Source organism: Calonectris borealis, chromosome 3 (genome assembly GCF_964195595.1).
Source record: "Calonectris borealis chromosome 3, bCalBor7.hap1.2, whole genome shotgun sequence".
Classification (NCBI taxonomy): domain Eukaryota; kingdom Metazoa; phylum Chordata; class Aves; order Procellariiformes; family Procellariidae; genus Calonectris; species Calonectris borealis.
Window position 1 is genome coordinate 57,205,126 of NC_134314.1, and position 19,613 is coordinate 57,224,738.

General features: G+C 44.2%; 1 protein-coding gene across 1 annotated transcript in view; it reads right to left on the reverse strand.

The window, feature by feature from the left end:
* MAN1A1 (mannosidase alpha class 1A member 1) overlaps positions 1-1,911 on the reverse strand; it is a 153,349-nt gene extending 151,438 nt beyond the window's left edge. The window contains exon 1 of the mRNA XM_075145743.1: positions 1,309-1,911. Coding sequence (XP_075001844.1) covers positions 1,309-1,911 — 603 coding nt within the window. The remainder of the gene's footprint in view (positions 1-1,308) is intronic.
* Between the last annotated feature and the right edge of the window lie 17,702 nt (positions 1,912-19,613).

Sequence of the window (19,613 nt, forward strand, 5' to 3'; positions counted from 1 at the left end):
GCTGCACAATTTGCTAAAATAGTTAAACTGATGCAAGGACTCCAGAGCACAGAACACAACTTGAGATTTGTGAGAACTTATTATCTGGTGCTCCGTGTGATGTCAGGGCTCACTTTTCAGACCGCTCTGTACGAACATGCAATAAAAATAAATCAGTCCAAATAAGGCTAACGATGTTTCACAAACACGGAAATACTCAGTAGTTACAGTCTCACTCCTATCTCGTTTCCATCACCACAGAACAGGAAACATGTGCTACTAATTAATTCATAAACCCTAATCTCTGCAGGCAGCTGAAATTGTCAGTTCGATAAATAAACCAGCCAGTAATGACGGGAAGTTGAACTGTATTATCAAGGAAATTCTTCTTCTGTCAGAGGACCCTGTCAAGCTCTGCTCGCGACAGTCTTACCTATACACAGTTTGGAGAATTTCTGTAGGGAAAGACTTCAGAACGGTACCTGAACCAGCCTAAGCAGCACGAACGAACAGGACAGTTGAGGGAATTTGTCAAAACACATTACAGCTGAGATGCTTTACCGCTATAACCTAAATTGACTGTATTTTGCCAAATACCCTCAACCCTTTAGGCAGCTGACATCACAGATCGGCGAACCGCACGAACCCGAAACAGATCGCGACATCTCCGAAGCGCTGCAGAACACGCACGCCCGGCACTTGGAAACGCACCCGCTCGGCCAGCGCAGGACGGCCCGGGGTAACTCCTCCTCCGCCACCGCTGCGGGGCGGGGAGGGCGCCTTCCCCGCCGGCCCCGCGCCCCGGGCAGACACTCGCCGCTCACCGACCGGCGGCCGAGCCCACGGGGCACGCAGGCGGCCCCGCGTCGCGATGGCGTTGCCGGGCGTCACTTTTCCTTCCCGGCGCCGCTGGCCCCCCAGACCTCGCCGGCAGCCTGCTGGCGCTCGCCGGGCTTTGCTTCCTCCCCAGGGTTTCGGTGCAACAGCTGGGGGAGGCCGGTAACGTCGGGGGGGAGGCGCAGCCGGCAACGGAGCGCGCCCGGCGCCGGCAGTGCCGGTTGCGCAGGCAGCGCTCGCTCCGCGGCCGCGCAGGGGCGCGGGACGCACCGCGGGCTGCGGGGGTGCAACCGCAGGCGACGAAGACGACCCACGCGGCGGTTGCCGAGCGAGGGCCGGCCAGCAAGACCCCCTCCCACCGGGAAAAGGAGAGGCAGGAGGGCTCAGGGCTTCCCCCCCGCCCCGCCGCCAGCCCCGGCACCGACCTGTTGCCCCGCGCGGGGGTGCCGAGGCGCGTTCCCGGGAGCGGGACCGCCCGCCGCCGCCACCCACCTCTTTGATTTTGGCCCTCCTCTGCCGGACGGCGGGGTCGGCGGGCTCCTGCCCCACGGCGCCGACGGGCTGGCGGAACAGGCGCTGGGGCAGCCCGGGGGCGCCCGCCTCCTTCCTGCCGCGGGCGTCCTGCAGAAGTTTCTCCTTGTCCTGGCGGATGTCCCTGCGGATCTCCTCGGGCAGCTTCTGCAGCGTCTCCTTGGCCTCCCGCAGAGCCCGCTCGTGGTCCGCGCGGATCCGCTCCAGGCTGCCCGCCCCGCCCGCGGCCGCCGCCGCTGCCGCCCCCGCCACCGGGCCGCCTCCGGGCTGCGGCGGGGCGCGGGGCTGCCCGCCGGGCGGCGGCGGCGGTGGCTGCAGGGCGGCCGAGTGGAAGAAGACGCCGCTGAGGAGCTTGGAGGAGTCGGGCAGGAAGAAGATGGCCCCGAAGCAGAGGGTGATGAAGGCGCTGAACACCAGCAGCAGCACGAACTTCTCCGTCAGCCGGAACGCGCCGGGGCCCGCCGCCTTCCTGCCCCCGCCGCCCGCGCCGCCGCCCGCGGGGCCGCCCAGCGCCCCCGGCCCCGCCGCGCTACCGAAGAGCGGCAGCAGGCTGGCGGCGGGCATGGCCCCCGCGCCGCCTCAGCGCAGCGCAGCGCGCCCCGCCGCCGCCGCGCAGGGACCGCACCGGACTGGACGGCTCGGCTCGGCTCGGCTCCGCCGCTCCCTCCCCGCCTCGGCGGCAGAAAGTTTCCCCGGGCAGACGCGGCAACTTTTCCCTTCTCCGGCGGCAGTGCTCGGCGTCTGCGGGGCGGGCGCTGTCAGCTCCAGCCCATGCTGCCGGGCCGCCGCCGCGGGTACCGCTCCCGCTCCGCCCGCGCGGAACTGCCGGGCAGCCGGGGGCGGGGCGGGGCGGGCCGGGGCCGCCGCCGGCCCAATGGCGGGGAGGCGGGGCGCGGGCGGGGCGGGGAGGGCCGGGGGCGGTGCCGCTCCACCGCCCTCCCGCGCTGCCGGACCCGCGGGCCCCGGGGGTCGGACCCGAGGGGGACTTCCCACGCGCCGCCTGCCCTCCGGGAGGGGGGAGCGGCGGCGGGTCCGCCCGGCCGGGACAGCGGGTGCGGCCGTTCCGTCCCCGCGGGCGGCGGCGGCGGCGGCGGCCCGAGGCGGGCGCGCGGCACCGGCACGTGCCGGCAGGCGCGCACACGCGCACCCACGTGCACACTTGTGCGCACACACACACACGCGTGCCCCCCCCACGAATGTGCGTGCGCACACAGGCACACATGCACGCGCAGCGACACACGTGCAGACGCGCGTGTGCCCCCACATGCCCGGGCGGACACGCGTGTACACATGGTCAGAGATGCAGACAGCTGGGGCGGTGCGGGGGGAGGCAGCGGCACCACGCCCACCCAGGTGCGCGGGCCGGGCGGTGGAGCGGGGCTGGGTATAATTCCCTACCCACTCGTCCAGCAGAAGCCGTATTCTTTGTGAGAAGAACAGGTTTTTAATTTTATTTTGTTCTTCTGCAGGTAAAAGGTACATCTTTTGCACGGAGGTAGGGGGAATATATCTACGGGAGTGTGAAAATTCGACTTTTCATCTACGCTAGAGCAAATGAAAAAGCAACAAATGTGTATTGGCGCACAGCAATGTCGTATTTGATAGCTGATCAAATTGCTGCATCGAGCTCCCCAAGCTTTCCGTGAGAGGAAAAGTTTAAAAAAAAAAAAAAGAGATACAGATTTATTATTTTGCTCGTGTTACAGAGCAATGCAATAAACAGTGGGGATGTGAGAAGCTGGGATACACCGTAAAATGCTGGGTCACTTTAACTGAAAAAGGGAATCCAGCCAACACCCAGAGGTTTATCTCCAACTTTTTTGGAACATACTTGGAGCCTACCTAGACTCACAGCGGGTTCAGCACCATAAACTTAAGTGTTTCCTCCAAAATGTGAACCACAGAGTCAGAAAGAAAACAGTGAGATACGTTGTTCCCAGAAGTTATGATGCTGAGGTTGGTTTGTTTGTGCATTTGCATGACTTTATTTTGCAAGGGAAAAAAAAAAACGGTAGAGGGAAGTCTGTGCTTTAAACAAGGGCAGGGAGAAGGCATTGCATAAGCTGTAAAGACGCGATTTTGAAAACGGGCTTGGCGTGGGCCTAATTCTGCTCCCAGTGGAATTAAGGGGAGTTTTACCATTGACTTAATAGGAATAAAGTAAGGCTGCTGCCCAGTGCTTTTCTAAAGCCCATTCTTTAGAAGTTAGAATATGTAATAGATTAATTAAAAACAGGTTTAGAGAAGACAGTTACATAGAAACGTTGGACCAAGTCCTGCAAAACTCCCATAAGCGTAAGAGCATACGCTTCTGTAAAATTTCATGATTATACGTGAAACTGAAGGATCAGGGGCCCAATTTTGCATCCAGCAAAATCAGTATTTTCCTTTAGTTTTTACTCTGGTTTTCTTTTAAATCCTATTTTTTCCCGAGTTGCATTTCCCCACATTTCGATGTGAAACTATTCCCTAAACTAAACAATAAGCACTCTGATTTTGACACAATTTCCCAGAAATGTGTAACGTAGCCTGGTAGCTGTGCCAAGATAAAACTGTTTAGGATTGAAGAATTCAGCCTGCTTGGAAAAGGAGATAAGAATCTATGCTGCTTTTTTTTCGCCTTTATTTTTTTTTTTTTAAAGCAACATTTAAGGTAGCAAATACGGAGTTCAGCTGTTGAAAGACAGTTGACTAATGAAAAAGCTTCCTAAATGGTGAAATACCACTCTCAGCTTCAGCGAGCATATTCTGTTTCAATCGCTGTATATGTAGGCGTATACTATTTTTCACAGATTGCCCTCAAAACTCATCACTACTTATGTGATAATATTTGGGGGCAGAATTTGTTGCTGGAAGAAGTGCCTTTCTTCAGTATTCTGAAGTAATTCCTTAGGTTGCCCTATTCCTACAGCATTTCATGAACGGATGCAAGAGTTGAAAATACCATCACAGGGGGTTCTGCTCCTGTGTCTCCTCTTCCTAAACTGAAGCCCTCTGAACTCACCAGCCTCTTGCCTTCTTTCGGTGTCCATCCTAAGTGCAAGGAGTTAAATGTGAATCCACGCCAGGAGTTTCATTGCCACCCTCATCGCTATCTTCGGGACACCCTGCTCATTTCCTGAGCATGTGGGAAGCAACAACCAGTATTTTTGACGCAAAGATAGAAGTTGTTAACTTCTCTAGCCTCTGTGATGAAACGATCATTCCAAGGACAATGATAATCTAGACCCTAAAATGGGACTTCTCCTCTCAACAGGACCCTAAATTTTGTATGCAGAGCTTCCCCGTTGTTAACACCTAATGTCACAGTCACCAGCAAAGTCATGTGGGAACTATTCAGTGGGACTATTGATGCATGTAAAGTTACTGGCGTACAGAGCAGTTCACAAGATGAGGGCAATGGAGACTGAAAGAAAAAAACTTGCCTCAACCCAACGTTACTATACAAGTCCCTTGGTTTTTGGTCAATAATTTACTTTAGGCACAACATAGAACTGTACAAGGTGTTCCAAAGAACATGAAAACAGACGGAGTATCTCAGGAAAAAATACCTTAAATGCAAGTAGTAGAACCAAGGGTTGTACTGTGCTCAGTTTTGACTGGCTGTGTCCAACAGGCAACGCAGCTGTAAAGTTAAACCACATTGATAGGTGCTTAAATAGTGTCAAAAAATACAAACAAAGCATGAACAAATGAAGCCTGGTGTTTGCAGTAGTCTCGTGACAGCAGTGGAAAGCCCACCTGCCTGCACCAGGGCTTGCACTGAAGAGCCTTTCGATACAGCTTTGTCAGCATATCCACCTAGTGGAAACATTGCGCTGTCTGACACTTTAGGGTTTGGGTTTTTTTTCTTTTTTTTTTGGCTATTTGAGCTGCATTACTTCCTGGATGACATCAGCTAAATGGGAAAAAAAACCAAGTCTTCAGGCAGTTGTTTTGCTATGCTGGGTAAGGCTGGGTCTGATCCAGTTTGGTTATACCAACAAAACACTGGAGTGCATCTCTCCTGCGGAGGGAAATGCCTCTTCTGCAAGTTCAGCTGCAGGATTAGGAATCATTTTCCAGCAATCATGCACAGGTCAGGCATTTATAGAAAGGTAGAACCGATACATGAGAGGTGGTGAGAGGGAGATTTGCATAATCAAGGGACAAGATGCTTTTCTGTAACAAATGTTCTGAATGGGCAAATTTGCTGCATATTGACTGAAAGGACTGGGAAAAAAGCAACTCTACTGTTTATTTTCATTTTTTTTTTAATCAACTGCACCTAATTTGTCATGGTTCTAGCCTTAGATCTTGCCTAGTGATAGGAAATTAGCCTGCGTGATCTAAAAGATGCATGTAACAGATAAGGAGGGTATTAACAGTTGGCCCATTTTTAGGCACATTCAGCTGAAGCAAAGATACTGACTGATACATCTTTTTGGATAGCGAGTTTGTAACAGTACCACTCCCTTACAAGGGGTTCCCGGTGTTACGTTCTCGTTAAGACTACTGTAAAAAATTACTTGACAGCTCCCTATTGAAATGCAATACTTTTGCCCAACTCTTCAGAGATACTTTTAACAGGCTTGCCTTTGGGAATGTGATTCACAAACCCAAGTTAGACATCCAGCTTTTCAACGATTAAGTAAGTAGCGTGACATAGACTTAGAGTTCCCAGGGCTCACCAGCTGGGTTCATAACACCCAGCGTGCTGTTTGGGAGGAGGCTTCGGCCATTTGAGGACCAGATGTGTATGAAATGCTCTCTGTCTCTCTGATTTTGGCGTTTGGCTGCAGTTCTGAGTTCAGTGTGTGAGGAAAGTGTGATTCACAGCCGCAAAAACTTTGCTTGATCTTCAGTGCTTTGAGAATAAGGGACTGCCTCACGCTTTTCTTTAAGAGCTCAGAAGAGAGAAGTGTTGACCACTTATTTAGGAGTCCTGTGGTTAGAGCACTTGCTCAGGAAGTTGGAGATCTGTGTTCAACACGTTTTGTAGTCTCAGGGGATTCAAATGATCCTCTTTTGCCTTACAGTAATATCCTGGAGAACGTGTACATTCCCCACCTTTCCCTTTGAAGGACTGCTATGACTCAGAGAGGAGTGCAGGACTCTGAAGCAAAGAGGAGAAAAGTTTTCTGTAAGGAGTGTTGCTCAACAGCCCTGAAGTGAGAACACTCCACTCCCAGAGAAGCCTACAGCCTAAGAGCTAGGGCACTAATCTGAGAGATGGGGGACACCAATTTATTCCCTTCCCAATGAGACGGGTGTTGAAGATTGGTCTCCTATTTGAGGATGAAAAACAGAAGAAAGAAAATTAAATTCTATGACAGCCTTTCTCAAACATTTCCTCTAACTAAACACATGAGATGAATGTGGCTAATATCCAAACTTTACAAATACTGTAGAAATGTACCAGGAATATGAAGCTGTAAGTTCGCAGAACTTCTTACTCCACTCCCTCAACTCTTTCCTGTCATGGACCATCAATGCTATGAAAGGCCTCTTTCTTACCAGTAACTTTGGAATTATCATTCATGACTCCTTCCATCCCCACCTGAGGGAGGGGATCATTCATTTCTCAAAATGAAGGCTCTGTAGTGCACGCAGCTTTCAGTGCTTATTGGGAGGGTTGGCTGAAAGTGTCCAGCTAAGCATCCAGCTAAGGGCAGAAAAGCTCTGCCCTTTCTCTCTTCTCCAAGATTTCTGAAGGTGCTAAAGGTGAACTGCAAGAAATGCTGCCTGAAGAAAATATTTGAGACTCATTCTATAAAACCATGAAAGATTAAAAGCATTTTCTACAACATCACAAGAAGCCTGAGTCTAGAATTTGAACTCTGACCACTTACAGGATCGTGTTAGGTACTAGCATGAAGCTATCATACTCAACCCCAGTTGGCTTTGAGAATATCTCACTTAAGTTACTCCTTGCTTTTCATCTTTTTTTTATTGCTTCTGTTACAGACTCTGCAGTCCCTCAGAGCAAGCAAACAAGGCAATGGTGTTACGTGTGCAAGGGAAAGGCAGGAAAATAAAGGAAAGAAAAAGAGCTACACACTTTTGTCCCTCCTTCCAGAACAGTTTATCAATGCTCACATCCTTGAAGAGAATTTTAGCTACTGAGCTAGGAAATGGAAGTTAGCGTTTATGGTATTTCACCATTTAAGATTCAGAGAGGCATCTCATATAATTATTCTCACAGCAATTAAGGATGAAGTTGTTTTGAGAGATCCCATGAAATTCCATCTGGACCTTAGATCTTTAAGAGGTTATTAAAAGTCATGGCAGGTACCTCTATTCTCTTCCCTTGTCCCTCAGAATTGAAGAGACTGCTGTTACATAGAGGTTGATGTGTTCTTTTACTTCCAGTCTCCCATTTCTGTACCCACAATCCCCAGCAAAGGTAGGCGGCCACCAGATACGGCATATATTTAAGGGACAAAGCTCAGTGGATTGTGACTGATTGAAAACAATTTACTACTGTCCTTTAGTCTTAATTATCTCCAATAGCACTAAAATACCTTGTGCCAGCACTATGACCATAGCAACTGGTTTCTCCCAGCAGCACTTTCTTGGCTGTCATCAAGTTTGTATACTGCATTTACAGGTATGAACTTAGAGTTTATTCTGATGTGATTAAATCAAGACAAGGAGGCAAAATTTTGTGAGAGGATCCTTGGAAAACAGACTTACTTTCCTTTCCAAGGTGGCATCATTTTCCTGAACCAGAGGGAAGAAGCGTTGGCAGAAAACAAGACATGGCCATTGACGTTGGGTTTTGCAGTCATTTAACAGCTGTATTTAGCAGCCAGGTGGTGGCAATAACTGGACATCTTGGTTGCAAATCTGAGCTGGCTCTTTTACTATATAGCCCCAAGGAAAAGTGGTTAGAGTGGAGATTACTAACCTGATAATCCTGCTAAAGAAGAAAAGAATATTATAATAGATGATTGAAAGTATGAAGAGATCTTAAAAAGAAAGGACACTGTGAATTATTAATTTATTTCTTTATATTAGGAGTCCTTGATTTGTATAAAATTTTAATTCCATATTTAATGGCTCCTCGGCTATTTCATAAAAAAAACAAAGCTGAAAATGTTCCCGACCTTTTATCACCCCAACCACATGTGATGCCACGTGGATTGTGTAAATTGCCCTCATGTAATAGTTGAAGTGGTGTCCTCGTGCCTCTCTCTTCCCAACGGCTCTTTCCCTACCTAGATGAGTTAATTCTGTGCAAGAGCATGTTTTAATAGAACAAGTACAGACGTGGCTTATTGACAGTACCCTGACTGACTGAGGCATTACTCCAACTTTTTTTTCGAGTCTGTTTTAAAGCCGCTTTCTCTTTCTGTAGGTTTTACGCGGCTTTGGAATTATAAGCAGCAGAGGTTATGTATTTAGTTATTTTCTTAGTTAATCTTTCCTATTGAAAATATTCCACTGTTTACTGGCTCTGTCATCTGGAAAAAAGTGGTGCACCTTTTTCCAGTGGTTCTAATTAGGACCACTACACATTTCCTCTTCACAGACTTTTGTTCAAAATTGTTGTGGTTGGTTCCATCAGTCCTTGACAGATTCTTTTGCCCCGAGCCACAGAAGCCTTTTTTTTTTATTTTGCTGTCTGTGCTATGTGCGTTCTCACTCACCTTGACACGTAGTGATAATGCGTCAGATGTGTCCAGCTACCACCAGACGGGCTGTGTGAATTTTTTTTGTTAAAATCACCCCCACAGCAGTGGCTCTTAGCTGCATAAAGCCAGCTGGTGTGTGTGCGCACAGCTCAGATCTTACACAGTTGTGAATTATTTGTCTTCTCTAAATGAAATCCAGGAGTTTCAGCCTCAGTTCAAATCTGATCTTTTATCCTACTGAAACTCCCTTGTTTGATTTACTGCTTGGGCTAAATAATGCAGAAAAAAATTGGAGCTAATCTGACCTTTGCTCTTGCTGTTTGGCTAAACCAGGATTTTATTGAAAACCTAGGTAAGAAAAATGGCTTTGCCATTTTTTTCTATATGATAGTGAGCCTTAGTTTCCTCAGCTGTAAAATAAGAGCTAACCTATTTCACAGTGAGGCCTAATATATGGAGTTTGCTTTGATATCCTTAGGTGAAATGTTGTTTTGGGGTGCAAAGTTTTGCTTTGTTTTCCTTAGAAATTAAATTCTTCCTAGTTTTCAATGCTCAATTACTAATCCAAGGTCTTGTAGTACACCACTGACAATCCATCCTAGACCCGTTCTGGTTCATTTCACTTTTTTGGCTGTCTTCCTGAAACACAGGTCTCCTTTCTCCTCCACATGTGTCCAATTGTCCCTACTTTATTGACAGCTGTATTGCTTCAATGTTGTCTGATGCTCTGGTCCATTGCTGCAACCCTGAGCTTGTAGTGTGTAATGGTTTTCTGAATTCAAGGCATGTCTGAGTTCTTTATGTCCCCAAAAAGCACCAGTGAGTATGGGATCCCAGACTCAAGAATGACAAGAGAGAATTAGCAGCAAGCACCTTTCGGACAGGCAGATTTCTCTTTAAGAGGAGTCTCAGGAAAATATCCAAGGCTGAAAAAAGAAGATAATTATTGAGTCAGAAGCAAGTGTTTCTTAGGGAAGCCCTCCTGACTCAAAGAAGATGCTGAAGACTGAAGAATGTATTTTTCACTTTCAGACTGGTATCTGTGGCATGAAGGTCTTCATGCATGTAGAGTATTAGCTGAGGAAAGTGTAAATATTTATATGTAAATCAAATCTACAAAATGGGGTACAAGTGGGAGAAGGTCCCCTACGCTTTTCATAGTTTCATGCCTCTTTGTATGTTTCTCTAGTTCTCCTTTATACAGTCTGTTCCTTCAATGTCCCTGCCAGCAGGGTGGGAACGTGCCTTTGTCTAGGATAAACCTGCAGGGCAGTAGCAAACATGGAAAGTGAATTGTTAGTTTTTATAACAGTGGTTGAACATCAATATATTTAGATAATGTATCTAAGATAAGAGGTAATATCTGGTATTTTCTCAAGTTAACCAGTAACTGGCTACATTTTAAAGATATTCATGGTCTGCTCCTTATTTTTTGCTCATCATTGGCATCAGCTATTTTGCTCAAATGAAAACAATTTGGCATGTCTTTCCCCTTATGTATTTGAATCAACAGATGAGAGACGGCAAAATAAGTTAATTGTTAATGTATGTACATGAACACAGAGGACAAATTCCAAACAGAGCAGAATGAGACATCTGGGTAAGGTTGTCATGCTCCTAGAATCACCCATTAAATACAGGTTTACCTTGTTGTTCCACCTTTTTTCCCCAAAGGTTAGCGCAGAGGCAATTTCTTTTCATGGGCATACAGCTTATTGTTTGATCTGTATTGGGAAGACATTGATTTGCAAACTGCTCTGGAACAGATCTTTAAAATTAGGAATTTTTTTTTCTTTTTCAGTAAGGAATGTTTCCTGACAGACAAGAAAGTTCACCACATAGCATTTAAGCAGCTGCAAGTAGTTTATTCTTCTCTCTAGTTGGAGTGGAAGAAAGAATAAATCCATCCTACCTAGCAGGCAGAGAAAAGTCATGTTTCTCCAACGGTTTGGGCTGGCATGGCCTATCCCATGCTTTCTGCGAGAGCTGGAACGTACTGCTTTTGAAAAAACAGATGGGGTTGTCTTTAAAGATCTTTATCAGAAGTGGTTTGGTGTCATGCTGTCTTTTACTACAACCTCGCCATCTCTCTTCAAAGAAGGATTTTCTGTCTTGTGTTGCCTCACGTTTACTCCTCTGTTTCAGTTCATAGTGACAATTTGATAGTGCAGAACTCAAGTGGCTGGAAAAATTAATAGTCAAGCGTTTGCCTCAGAATGTTAGTGGAAAACCGTTTATACAACACTACTAAAAGGTAACGCCCTATTTGCCAAAGTTGTATCAGAATGTTTGAAAAAGTTGCAAAGAGCTCTGAATACAATGGAAAGAAACTTGAGAAATGACTTCCTGACCAACGCTGTGCTGCTTTGCTCCGTCTGTCAAAAGGGTTGTTGCACTGGGGAAGACTCGTGCTGACTTGTCCTCTCACCAGTCCTGTCCTATTAACAGTCCTACTGGGGCTGTAGAGAGGCCTCCAGAAGGCATCTCAGGGACCACACCTTTACTACCAAGGTCTTTTTGCACCTCTGGCTATTTACTCCATCACTGACTTGTTTGTACCACATGTAGCCATCCTGTGGTCTTGTAGAAAGGCGATAGCTTCATTTAAGCCATTGCCCATCAGCATCTCATAGCAAAAGTGGGAGATTAGGAGCATGGGCTGGTGCCAGACTTTCAGGCTACAGGCTTGCCTACAGTGTGCCCCTATATCCAGTTGTCTTGAAGGACCAACCAACTGGCACTCTCCCATCCTTTGTAGCCTGCAGCTGGCCACATTGGCATACCCTGCACGGGTCATTGGTCCAGTAGTTCTCTTCCGTGAGGGGAAACCAGAGGCCTGATCCAGAATAATTCAAGGCTGACAACACAAATATGGATGATTTGTCCATGGAATATGGAGCATATGGTACACAGTCTGCTGGAAGGATGACAGTAGAGAGCAGTTCTTAGGGCTGTATGTGTGTGGAAGGAAAAGTAGGGAGTAGAAGGCAGACACTTGGGAACAAAAGTCTGTCCTTTCCCTGAGGAAACCAGATACTGTCATGAGACATTATTTATTGCCAGCTAGAGTTGCAACTCACAGTTATTGTCTAGGACAGATATCTTTATAGTTGTCTTTTGCACTAGCCAGAGGCAAAAAGGAGACTTTAAAACAGCTATCTCTCAGTTCCTCTACACGCCAGCATTTCTTAGCTTTACTGACCTGGGATCATCCAGATGTTAACCAGGATGGTGCACAATGACCAGGGAAAATACAGACATGGTATAAGCCTTTCAAAAGTATGGGTGAGGTCTTTCTTAGAGCCAGTTTTGTTACCATTACTGCTGTTAGATACTGCCTAATTCCATCCTATTTTAGTCAATTGGATTACTTGCTGTGATGTGGAAATAATCTGTGTAATGGAGTGTCAGCCGTGTGCTCTGAAGCCTTGACCGACAAATTCTGCATAGTAGCAGTGCTGTTCCCTGCAGCTGAATCTGTTTATAAGCATGGCTTGGAGATTGAGCCACCAGGACAGCAGGGTTGCTACCATGCTCGTCTGTGAAGTGGTCCGTGAATGGTTAATGCAGTGAACTAAATACTAAGATGAATGCCTAAATACATGAGTAAAGCGGACATAATATTAAGAACTAGGAACTCTGAATGGGTTGCTTTAGTTTAATGCATTAACCTAAAATGAGTTACTCTACTGTCCTTCCCAGAACAGGATGGGTGGATATGGAAAGTGGGTCCATAAATAGAAGTTGCTGAGTTGTGTCCTGTGTCAGGCCTGTCTGGTGCTCCTTATCCTTTGCTTTCCTTCAATTTTTAGCTGTGGAGATTTAATCTGAGTTGCCTGTCATTGAGATGGAGCACTAGATGGGGTACCAAAGAGAGTCTAAGAATTTGGGAATATGGGAAGTAACCAGCTTTAAAATTAAAAAATACCAGCCAGATATTTTTATAATAGTAATAAAATAATATATGAATAATCTTTAAAAAATTACAAAGATAAATTTCACTTGAAGGGCTATTACTAACCCAGTCATATGACATTTCCAATGTTTACCACTCCATTGCTAGTGTTTTTTCCTTTACTGTAGGTTAGAGTCTTTCTAGTGAAAGACTCGTGAGGTGGCAACTGACCAGCACTAAAATTTCTCTCTCATACTATCTGTACAAACCTGACAGAGATAATACGTCCTGCCTAAACATTTCCCACAGGAACAAAACAAAAGTACTAAGAAATAACATGGTTCCCTGACTGAACTATTTGCTCAGCAAGGTATCACTAAAGAGACTTGAATGAGTTTTGGTTCAGTTTAGGCTTTCTCTTAAAATGGCTTTGTAAGATCAAATAAGCAAATTTTGCATGACCATAAGTAAAGTCTTATGTCACCAGCCTGCCTTGTGTCCAAGTAGGGTACTCCCTCGTAACATGTCCTTTTTACTCACTTTTTTCCTTTCTCCTCCCACGTGTCCAACAGTGAAGCAATAAACCGCAAAAATTGATTTTAATTTGGTTTTGTTTGCTTTTAATGAAAAAAATGAGTAAAGGATTTACGTAAGTTACGTTATACTATATAGAAATCTATTGGTTATAACTTGTCACTATAAACTGCTGTGGACATTATTCAAAGGCATAAAACTGCAATGAATGGACAAGCAAATACACTTTTTTTTTAAGTGCAGAACTCAGATGTTTACAAAGATAGATCTAATGCTGCAATCAATTATACTCAGGTTGATTGTAGTCATCAAAAGGGATCATGAGGTCAGGCTGTAGTGCTCTGTAGACTGATGAAATGTGTCTTGGTTTCACTCTGACTCAGGTACTGAGTCAGAAGGGTCTGGCTCTGTTTGGGCCTTGGTGAAGATGAATTTTCAGGATGTGGTGCAATACAGGACTGAAATAATGTTGATATGTGAAGAAACACATCAAGAAGAGGAAAATTTATGCCTGACCCTTTTTTGAGTGATTCTTAACCAGGACCTGATCTGTGATCCCACTAAATCTCCAGCTTTTGACTTGCCCAGGTACGGGTAGTCAAGAACACTGCTCCCTCCTCTCTTTTACCTCACCCTAATTATTGTACTTGTTAGACTAAAATACACTAAAAGGCTACTGAGAAACTTCAGTCAATGTGGGGTGCAGTCAAAATTAGGTATCAGAAAATATTCTACCATACTCCATGATCTAAAATAGCCTCTAGCTATTTTTAGATGAAATGTAAGCTATTGGTATAGACCCCTTGATTCCATAAATGGTCTGGGTCTTGGTATCTTAGAAAATCTCTTTCCAAAGGTGATATTACTAATTACTTTTTAATACTTTTAATTTATTACTATTACTAATTACTTTTTAATATGGACATTAAAATCAGTTGATGCTTCTTTTCTTCTGTTGTTGTTTGTTGTTCTTCTTGCCTATAATTTAGGAGGACAAGACACTAAATAATCTGGTAAATATATGTTAAAAATATTTTGTCAACATAATTTGTTATTAATAAACATTACCAAAAAAAAAAAAGCCTTCAAAGCAAGTAGGTAGTCAAGCTTTCTCTTTCCTTTTCTGGCTGCTTGTAAACAAAGACAAAGTAATGGGAAAGGATACACTCTGGAGGAAGAAGGGGAGTATTCTGCAAGGCTACCCTTAGTCTAGTAAGGGCCATTTCCATGGACTCCTCTGTAGCCAGTGGAGAAAGATAAGCCCTTTCAGATGTGATAAAGTACAGCTGCTTTGGGCTTTTGTTCTGAATCCCTTCTGGAAGAGATGATCTCTCCCCTTCAGCAACAGAGAAAACTCCTGGAGCTTATAGAGTAGTGCCTGTGATAATCGCTCAGGAGCAGCAGACAAGCACCAGTTTCTTCCAGAGGGGTAGGAAAGCTCTGGAGATTTTGTTTTCTGAATCAGATGGGGAATCAGGCAAGTGAATGAGCTAGTATATAATATCAAGAGAAAGACCACTCTTGCCTGACAGCAATATGTGCTAGTAGCTCTGTATCCTTGTTCATGAAGCGTGAACTATTAGTGAAAACAGGCTTTCCTCTCTTACAATCCTCTCACAAGCACTGAGTAAAACATTAGGTCTTGTACACAGTTTCCAGTCACTGCTTTAATGAAAAGTAACTGAATTGCACTCTGAAAGGTTCCCGTCACAGAGCTGGTTCAAAAACTGCGGTGAGATGCACTGAGCTGCAGTTCATTATCAGTGTTCTTGACTCTAATGCTGACAGGTCATCTTTTTCTCCCCGCCGAGGATATACATCTATCCCTTATTGGGGATGAATCCCATAGTCCTGACCATCCTTTGCCTTTCATCTTTGCAAGGATTTTTTACCCTGTGAAGAGGTAATAGAGTATCCGTAGTCTGATCTGACAGTGCCCATGCACTCTGCAATGTTCACGCTAAGTCCTGAAAGCCTGTGCAGTTCAGCTTTTTTAAAACTGGTGTAAGAAAGAATAGAGTCAGCCCCCTGATATCCTGGATTTTTTCCTTTCCCCTCAAGCCACTGCTTGTTATATTACCCTCACAAAATAATTTCTCTCTTATAAAAGCCATCTCCATGTGAAGCCTCTCCTGTGCAGTGACTCAGGCAAACAGAAGCGTTGTACGTGGGGAAGCTCCTTCCTCATGGATCGCTGTGAAGAACCGAGATAATTTAATGCAATCAAAGAGAAAAACTTCCCAACTTACTCAAATATAATATTGTTGTAGTCTTCCTATTGGTGTGGGGAAAAATAGCGATGTGTTGTGGCTGGTGTTAACGCGAGTGTCTTTTCTTTCAAATCAGCGGATTCGCAATCGAAGGACTCCCTCTGTCCTTGGGCTTCCTTTAAGGCTACCTTTAAACGCACTCTTTTTGCTTGTTGAGGAAGCTGTCATTAAACAGCAATAACCTTTTATTACTGAATGTAGCTGGATTTGAGTGGGTGACCTAGAGATTAAAATTTCAGACTCTGTTACTAATTAACAGAGTCATTTGGATCCCTGAAGGATTTATTATTTAGTACCTGGACTTAGATATTTTCTTCTTTCATTTCACAAAGGTGATTTTCACATGTCTTTTGTGATTTGAAAGCTACTGTTTATTGCAGAGCAAATTTAGTATGCTGCTTCTTCACTTCGCACTGATGGGCACTAGTCTTGGACCCGATTCCTGCAACTTCCCGTTCACGTTCTCCTTTTTAAATACAGAGTTAAGTATGTTCCTAAAGGCTGCGCTGAGGCAGGAATTTATCAGGCTAAGCTCTGCCTCCCAAGTCTTTCATTGGGGAATTGCTATATGCTGGTTTTGCATTGGGTGTGAAAAGGTAGAATAGATATTAGTAAAATATGTCTTTGCTTATTTGTAGTTATAACAGCTTTATATGAAACACAAAGTATAGTTTTTGAGTGGAAGGAATTATTTTTCTAACACATGAGATACTCAAACCACAGGAAACTGCTAGTTGTGAGAATATCTGACACTGTTTCACTGGAAACCAGTGAACAACTAAGGAGGTTTGGGCTGAAAATTGGTTTTAATAGTAAATAACCCCACCTATAGTATAATAAAGAAGTTCAGGCATCCGAATGGCAGTGGCCTAAGTAATTAGAAAATATTATTTGGAGGATAAAAGTAGATTGCTAGAACTACGCAATTCCTTTTTCTCTATATCAACAGTGACTGAAAGAACCAGACAGCTAAATCTCTGAGGACTGAATTGTAATCCCACGTAAACATTTCATTGACAAAGTTCAGCACAATTGCACTCATTAACAAAATCTTTATTTTATAGTGCAATGCTTATTTTTTATTTATTATAATGCATGCAATGTTTGTGAAGCAATATATTTAAAAACAAGATTTAAAAATAAGACTTTTAAAACTCAGAAATTCTTTAGGAATAAACATTGAGCCTTGTGTGAAGTTTCTAGGTACTATATTAATGCAAAGTAACTTAATTTCATCCTGGCAGGTTCTAACCAGAAGACAGCTTTGCGGAGATGATTCTACAGCTGGGGTGATGCCCTGGGAACAAAACCTAAGGGCAGTTTCAGTGTCAGCTTTTAAATTTGTAACTAATTCATCAATCTGTTTTTTCTCTTGCATTATGGGTTTGTGGCAAGAAACTAGACTTTTTCAGAAAGGCTTTCAATGGGTGTTTTACTTTAAGACTCCAACAGCTCAGTCTTCCATTTGTTTTAATTTACCGTTCATTACATTATCATTCTGAATGAATTTTAAGGAAGCTTCTTGTTATCAAAGTATTCTAGCAAGACTTAGGTCACAGCTTTCAGCTAAGGAAAGTAAAATAAGTTAGATGTTTTACAGTTTACATATCTGCAATTACAGGGAATAGATTTTTCACTGTCAGGCTTAATGTAGCCTGAAAAATCTCACAGTCTCACAGAGGTTAAAAAAACCTTTACCTAATAAATTATTGTTTATTTTTCCTTGCTATCCTAAATAACTCTGAAACATGTGGAAAGAACAAGCCCATGTACCACCCAGGAGCTCTTCCCATCCCACTGATTCAGGTGTGAGCTGCAGGGACACGATATTCGTGCACACACTTCACCCCTCTTTTCTGTAGTTCAGTTTCCAAGGAAATCACAGCTCCAACGTATCTGCATTATTAGGGGAATAGGACTATGGAGCACAGAGCAAAGACCTCTGCTGTGCTATACAGGTAGAGCCAGGACAGATCATTGTATCATTAAGGTATTTACCTTAATGGTGTGTATCATTTACATATCCAGATAAAGATCTGGGAGAAAATAAACTGACACAAACAGAAGCAGAATATTTGGACACCTTTTATAGCAGTGCGGCATATATGGCCCAAGTGAATAGGATTTGGGGTTGAAGTGCATGGGAAGGAGCAAGGTCTAAGTTTGGGGGGATTTTTTGTTCAGCTGTATCATGTTCTTGTGTTCCTGCTTTCCAGGAAGGAGTACACAGAGGCAACTGTATCTTTGATGCAACACCAGCCAAGAAGCGGCACTACTACCAGAGCTATTATCTGTGTCTTTAACTACATATATATCTGTATATGGAGATACATAGTTTAAATACAACCTTGCAGTAAACAGAAGTCCTGTCTGAGCCAAGTAATTTTTTTTAGAATTTCGGAATGGACTCCTGAGCGTTGTTGAGCTGTTCTGTGACAATGTAATTAAAAGCAGAGCATTGTTTAGGGCAATGAGACACTCTTCATGAATAACTTATATTCCACAGGAGCTGACTTTGTGTCAGCATATGTAGAATACCCAGAAGAGAAAGTGATGGGTGCCTCATTTGCACAGTTCAAAATTAGTGGGCATTCATTTTTTTTTTCACATGGGTTCCTTAATTGGAAAAAAGATGTTTGGCTAGATGGCTAAAAAAGAGATACTTTAAAGAAGCAGAGCACAAGGGAAACAAGATGGCACCACAAGTGAAAAGAGACAGCACCTGCTGATCTAGAAGCAGTAGAGTGGAATTATTTTCTGCCTTTCACACAGGTGAAATAGAGGTCTGCATTGATATATTTCTAGAAAAGGAATAAGCAAAAGTGTTTCTCTGAATGTCTCATGAGCGTTCATCTTTTTATTAGTCAACGCCTTTTATCTGAGATGACAATTCCAGTCCCAGCTACAGATTTTTTCGCTTGTATTTAATGAATTTTGTTTACTGTGTTGCCACTGTACAAAACCCCCCAGTAGTAGCACAACTCCCCTCAAGTCAGAAAATACTGGTCTATGAAAAAAAATGCACATTTCCTATTTCCTAACTTGTTTTAAATGCATTTTCTATTTTTATGAAAGTGAAATCTGTTGCCAGATTAATTTTTCAACCTTTCCAATCTGCCATAAATATAAATGTAAAAGTCCTAGAGAACAATGGGAGATGGCAGATTGACTTTATATCTTTCTTGGAAGGAAACAGAAATTGGAATATATAGCAATATATATTTATTAAAAAACTTGAGTGAGATTATATAATGCCCTCTGGATTTTCGATCTACATTTTAACCCAAACTTTGGAGCAACTTAAGAGAGATTTTCATTCAGAGCAGCTTTCCTTTGGGTTAGGTTGACTCCAGTGCATGAAGGGACACGATCTGGAGGGCCTTGTAGGTGCCACGCTTGTATCCAGTATGGGCACGTTCCATACAGAGCATAGTCACGTTCCTTACTCCTGAGTCTCAAGGTTTTGATATACAAAGGTCTTAATAATTGAGACTACAAAGCAATTGTGTTTTATTTTTGCACGTTGAAGGAGCACTATGCCTTTTTGCTGTAAAAAATCCCATATGCTTTTAGCTATATGACATAACTTTACTTTCCAATAAATGTTTTATTTCCAGCAGCACCAGCAGGAAGAACAGAATCCCTTTTCCTAAATTGTTAGAATGAATTTTTTCTTATAGCTACAGATCAGAAAATAAGGCAGACGGCCACGTCTTAATTCTTGTCTGCCCACAGGTCAGCAACAGCGTGTCAGTGAACACATTTTTCAGTGCACTACGGCATAGCTACCCCATCGTGTCGGCAGGCTGCTTCCTTTCTCTATCCCCACCTTACGATGTATCTGATTGCGGCATAGGCAGTACGGAGCATCCCGTGGTTCGCCCTACGGTAACTCAGTGCCTGCAGGCAGTGCTGTGGGCAGTGGTGTGGGTTAGTCTGTGTGCTTGCAGG